Here is a 6598-nt window from a genome sequence, read left to right as displayed (position 1 = left end):
GGCGAGCTGTTAATTCGACTGAATCCAGTTCCATACCGAGAAAAGTGATCCTCTGCATGGGGCAAAGTTTTCTTTTCTCCCAGTTGACCCGAAGACCCATACAAGCGAGATGCCGAAGCGTTAAGTCTCTGTGTTCGCACAGCGTTTGCTGAGAATGAGTTATTATAAGCCAATCGTCGAGATAAGCCAGAATGCAAACATCGCTCTCTCTCATTGGTTTTAACGCTGCCTCCACTTCTTTTGTGAAGACAAGGGGAGAGACAGCCCAAATGGTAAAACTTTGTACTGATATGCCCTCCCCTCGAACGCAAATTGGGGAAACGGCCTGTGATGAGGGAGAATGGACACATGAAAGTAGAATTTGGGGGCATGCGGGTTGAGTTGAATCACATAACTGAGGTGGATTGTGCGTAATAACCAACGGGACATGCTGGGAAGCTTTTGCCAGGCACCCAGGGAGCGGACAGGGTGAATTAACTGCACTACTGATGTACCTGCGGTGGGGCAGCCGAGGTGATCGCTGGTGTGTGTGCCATAGAAGCACGAACATAGGCATTGGTGGTGTAACACTGACCTGAGTCCGCTGATCGATGGCAAGGTCGTCGGGACTCTGAAACAAAGTACCCAGACTCCCGTAGCACCCGCTGGCGATGGAGGAAAAGGGGGGTAAGCGGGAATGGGGCCATTTACGACTCTCACATTCCTTTGGAGACCTGGAAAAAAAAAGGGTAATGCACTCTTTTTGTGTATTGTGAGTAAACAGAACAGAAACAAATGGAAACAAAAGATTCTCTACCTGGCCCTCCTCCAGGGGAGGGAGTGGTGCTGTCACCACCTCCCGAAGAGTGATTCCAAAAATCAACACCCAACAAGAAGATTCATGGTTTGCGAAGGTGTGAGGATTTCAGTAGATGAACCCAAGCGCAGACGGCAAACAAAGAACACTTTAGTGCCAAAAACAGGAAACAAAAACCCACGAGGTAGTAAACAGTACATAAATAATATTAAACACTAAACTTGACTAGACAGAGGAACAGAGTGAACTGACAAAAACAAATAATAAACTTTACCAATATCATACAATAGACTAGACTAGAAAAGCACTCGACAGGATAGTAACAAGCAAGGATACAAAATATGGACACAGGATACAAAACGAACGTGCACAGAACAGCAAACACAAGGACTTTAAATAGGGATCAAATAATGAGGACAACAGGTGAAAACAATAATTTGAAACGAGGAAAGACAAGAAAAGGAAAACACATGGCTGGATAAAAACTTCTAAGGCCGAGTGTTCCCACGCAAAACATGATACTGTCAGAACCTTGCCACAAAGACTAGATATAATTCAAGACAAGATTCTGACAAGATCCTGACAGAAGGAAGACCTTGTTGTACTGCAAAAGTTGTTGTGTCCCCTTACATTCTGGGAATTATTACGCAGTTTACCACTCAAAGATAAATTACAGTCATAAGTTTTATTTATTTAATATTTATATTCATTGTTTATTCATTGTTGAAGGTTTAATTCATGAAAGAATATGAAATCTGACTATATTTTACTTGAAAATGCATTCATTTCATAAAAAAATGTTTTTGTCCAAAATGTTAAATTTTTGACGAAACTTAGTTGCATTCAAGTGGTGATTAACAATGAGCGCATGAAGATAGAATCAAATGTTTTTTTTTCCAAAAGCAGAGGCTTGGTTCTTTATTTTGATATATAACATGTTTATATATTTATTGCAGAAAATATTCTAAGGGCCATCAAAATTTGGAGAAAATACATTCTGGCAATGCCCCAGCTGGTATGATGGTGACCGCCAGCAAAACCAGCACCAATTATACTGGTCTATGCTGATTTTTCAGCAGGTATTGAACACTGCATGTTTTTATTTTTTGTATACTATATTACTCCATCTGTTCAACTATTATTGGATTAGCAGTTTTTGGTAACATTTAATGGATTCAATTGGCTCTTAAAGTCACATATAGAACAGTTATCAAATTAAATTGCCATGTACTGTATAGAGCATGTAGACTAAAGACTGAATTATTTTTTGGTGCCACCCCATGATTTGCTATGGCCTCTTCTGGCCACCCCTATTAAAATTTTCTGGGGGCGCCGCTGGACAGAAGTAAAAAGACGTGCGGTTTTATTAGAGGTTCAAGAAGAACATGACATTTCCAGGCTTTCTTAAAACTTAAAGGGCAAATCATTTATAAACATAAACACTCATTATTAAGACAATCAGACACATTCATCTGTTGAGTGAATTCCAACTGTGTTTATGTCATTTTGCCTTATACATTAATTATACTATTACAACATGTAACCATCAAAACAATTTACGCATCACATTTATATCACCTAGACATGGAAAAAATTTAGTAATATATTTTCTACATAGAAGACAACAAATATCATTACAGTGAATGTTTTTCCAATAAACAACTGAAGAGCGCTTGACATGTTTTCTTGTAAATTAACATTTTGTATTAGACTCTTATTAGATTTTACCAATAAAGCAGCAAAAAGGCCAGGATTAAGCGCATGTAAAGCAAAAAAATTGGATGAATGTATAATATAAGCTGAGAGCATTCAGTTGATATCATTTGGTCTTATTTTACCTAGGCAGCATTTAGCAGCTTTTGCGTCTGAGCTTTTCAAATATGAATCACATAGAATTATTTTTAGTAAAATATTTAAAAACCTTTTGTCTTATTTCCTTGGCTTGCAAGCCATATATTATAGGATTCAAGCTTGAAGGTAGGACAAAGAAAATTATAGCAGATATTTTTCTACCTTCAGGGATTTCTGAAAAACGATGAAGGATAATTGTTATCAGTCCAGAGATTAACATAATTAAATAAACAGTCAAATGAGTTGAGCAAGTTTTTATGGCTTTAATGTTTGTAGACTTATTTTTGCTCTTTATGCAAATCATGGCTATTCTAAAATATGTTATAAACACACTCCCCATTGAAGAGGTGAGTAAAACCACAGTGAAAGTTAATCCATACACATTATTAATCACCACACTTTCACAGGACAATTTAAATAGTGAAGCATTATCACAATAGTGGTTTTGAACCACAAATCTACAGTGAGACAGACGTATAGACAGACTAAGCAGAATTGCCACCAGTATTAATGGAACACACCAGGCTCCTGCTGATAATTTTACCATCATTTTACTGCTCATTATTGATGAGTATCGTAATGGATTGCATATGGCCACGTATCTGTCAAAGGCCATGATCATTAGAATAGTGTGAGATGTTGTTGAAAAAAATTGGTTAAAAAAAGCTTGTGAAACACACTCCACATATGTGATGTGGCGCTCAGAAGGATCTGTTAAAATATCTTTCAGCAAGCGTGGTAAAAGAATATTTGCTCCCATCACATCATTAATTGGTAAATGGCAAAACAGAATGTGCATGGGCTCATGTAAACTTTTATCTGCCAAGATCTGAACCAAAATCCCAATGTTAAATACTGTTATAAATATGTAAGCAATCAAGAGAAAGATAAATGCAAGATGGTTGTACTGAGGTGCTATTTTCAGTCCCTCCATTAAGAGTACGGTGTATTTGAATGTCTGGTTGTCCATCTGTGACCTAAAGGAAAAATACAGATAGAGTGACAGCACCAGCATACAGAACACATGCTGTACAGTACAGGGACAGTAAAGCATGTGTGTTATAACATCATCCTGAAGTGTTGCAAAGCACTATACAACAATACATGTCAATGATTATGAGAGGAGTAATTTCCTTTCACTGTGAAAGTGCATCTTATTTTCCAACTCGCCCCAGATTTGCTCAATGGGGTTGAGATCTGGACTTTGAGGAGGCCAGTAAGGAAAATGAATTAAATCTCCTTGTGCTTGCCACCACTGTATCTACAAAGTCATCAGTATGCTCTATAAACCATAGAATAGAGCAATTATAAAGAAAATGAAGTCCAATCATAGGAAAGCCTTTGGGTTGAGTTGCAGATGAGGAAATATATTGACAGACACTATGCCAGAGAGACATGCTGCTGTTATTGGTGCAAAAGGTGGACATACCAAATATTAAAGTTAGAAGTGGATTAAAACAGTACGCCTTGTTCATCTGATATTTGTTGTGCTCAGACCAATCATAATTATGAAATAAAATTATGTTTTGGAGCAAAAAAGTGTCAATATTTTCAGATCTGTCAGGTGCTCCAATAATTTTGCCCATCACTATACAAGCATACAATTTAAAGTATGTAGTAATTACTCTTGAAATTTTCTTTACTTACAAGGAAAATGTATAATAGATACAGCAGTAACTTCACCTAGTAGTACAGGTTGCATCCACTTCTTCTTGATGTTACTTAGTAAACAAAATATTAAGGAATGCAACATAAGTTTAGTGGACATGGCGGTTTTATACAGTATGTGTTTCACAACAATTGACATAATTTTCGTCATACCCCATGAGTGTTTAACTGTTTTTCATAGGATATTAATAGATCTGTGTTTATCTGTGAGCTTAATTCAGCAGCTTGTTAAACTTATGGTAACTATTATTTTAGTACAATAAGTATTTATATTAACTATTATTATTATTACATGTATATTGTATGAATTACTGCATGTGGTCTGATCTCCATCTTCACTGTGTCACAGTTACAGACCAGAACTTTTACAAGCAGACTAACAAATAATCAGTTTTTGGCAAGAATACACAATGTGTTTTGTTTCATGTTCATGTCTTTAATTGTAAAGATATTTGTTGAAAATGTTTGTCTCTTGTTGCCTAAGACAGCTTGCCCACTGAAGCTAAGCAGGGTTGAGCCTGGTCAGTACTTGGATGGGAGACCACCTGGGAAAGTCAGGTTGATGCTGTGAGACCAGCAGTGGTGCTCACCCTGTGGTCTGTGTGGGTCCTAACACCCCAGTATAGTGACGGGGACACTATACTGTCAAAAAGCACTGTCTTTCAGATGAGGTCCTGACTCTCTGTGGTTGTTAAAAATCCCAGAATGTCATTCAAAAAAGAGTAGGGGTGTGCCCCGGCATCCTGGCCAAACTTGCCCATTGGCCTATTAATCATCCCCTCATACTAATTGGCTAAATCACTCACTCTCCTCTCCACTAATAAGCTGGTGTGTGGTGGGTGTTCTGGCGCAATATTGCTGCCGTCACATCATCCAGGTGGATGCTGCACATTGGTGGTGGTTGAGGAGATTCCCCCATTCATATTTAAAGCGCTTTGAGGTCTGCAGAAAAACGCTATATAAATGTAACAAACTGTTTATTATTATTAATCTTGTTTCTGCTTTTTCTTGTGTCATGTTCTGTTTGGTCACCAAGTCCTATTTGTCATGTTCTCATTGGCATTGGTTATCTTGTCTAATGTGTTGTTAGGGTTGAGTTGTATTGGTTGGGTGCTTTGGTTCTTTCACTTTTTGCAGGTTTTTTTGAAGGTGGGTCAGGCCCAAACAGACATCATCAGGGTATCTACCTAACTAGCCTGGTGATGCGACCACATTGTGAAGTGGCCTGGGTGTAACAGCCATCTTGTGAAGTGGCTCAGGTGTAACAGCCATCTTGTGAAGTGGCTCAGGCGTAACAGCCATCTTGTGAAGTCCCTGGATGTAACATCCATCTTGTGAAGAGGCTCGGGTGTAACAGCCATCTTGTGAAGTAGCTCAGGTGTGGCAGCCATCTTGGGAACTGGTTCAGGTGAGGCGAGGGCCATCTTGGGAACGGGTTCAGGTGTGGAAAGCCATGGGCTAGCCACCATTAATGTGTTGCACACAAGCATCCCAGACAGGCCCGGCTCACCAGCCTGTGGAGCCTGGTGTATACTGCCCCCTCAAATAAACTGTTTAGGCAAGACATCCTCCTTGACCTCACCCACAGTGAAGGGAGACCCGCTCAATCCCAGGGCTAGCTCCACATAGTTCTCAAAACTCCCCTGAGGATCATATTGAAAGAGTTGTGTTTAAACTTTGTTGATAAAAAAGCTTATCTGGGTAATGGGTTTGTGGAACAAGGTCCAAGAAGTCCTGGGTGTGATCCTTGGAGGAGTGGGAGCCTTGACAGAGTCTCATGGCCATAGGCCAAAATGCTACTGGATTCATGGTGTGGTCAATTGTTATGTAATGTGTAGGAGAGATGCAGGCAGAGGCAGTGGATCCATACACATACATTTATTAAAGAGATACAAAATAAGGCATACAAACAGGAACAAAGTAATCCATGAGAAAACTAGACAGGTATCAACACTCAACATAACATTCATTCAATGATTGACAACAAACAATGGAAACACTGGGGTTATATACACAGAGTAATCAAAGATAACAAGACACACCTAGGAAATCAGCACATGGACCTATAAACAAAATAACTACTGAAAACTACAAACGTGGCAAACAAAGACATAACTTCAAAATAAGAGCACAGGGAAACACAGAACATAACCGTGACAATATGGAGAGACCAAGTGGAATTTTTTTTAGAGGGTTGTTCGTATTTTGGTCAGCTCTGAAAAAGGTAAGTTCTTGGGGTTTAAACTGTGTAATTTGTATACTCCCAGTTAGGTTGTAGCAATG

General features: G+C 38.9%; 1 protein-coding gene across 1 annotated transcript in view; it reads right to left on the bottom strand.

Moving 5' to 3' along the window:
• The window catches only part of LOC135776828 (olfactory receptor 13H1-like), a 4772-nt gene extending 1155 nt beyond the window's left edge, over positions 1 to 3617 (bottom strand). The window contains exons 1-2 of the mRNA XM_073812545.1: positions 2686 to 3617; positions 495 to 713 (exon numbers count right to left, since the gene is read on the bottom strand). Of these exons, the coding sequence (XP_073668646.1) occupies positions 495 to 713; positions 2686 to 3617 (1151 nt within the window). The remainder of the gene's footprint in view (positions 1 to 494; positions 714 to 2685) is intronic.
• Positions 3618 to 6598: the final 2981 nt, after the last annotated feature.

Source organism: Paramisgurnus dabryanus, chromosome 18 (assembly GCF_030506205.2).
Source record: "Paramisgurnus dabryanus chromosome 18, PD_genome_1.1, whole genome shotgun sequence".
Taxonomy (NCBI): domain Eukaryota; kingdom Metazoa; phylum Chordata; class Actinopteri; order Cypriniformes; family Cobitidae; genus Paramisgurnus; species Paramisgurnus dabryanus.
The sequence above is the reverse complement of the archived record's forward strand: the minus strand, read 5'-3'. Positions and strand labels throughout refer to the sequence as shown.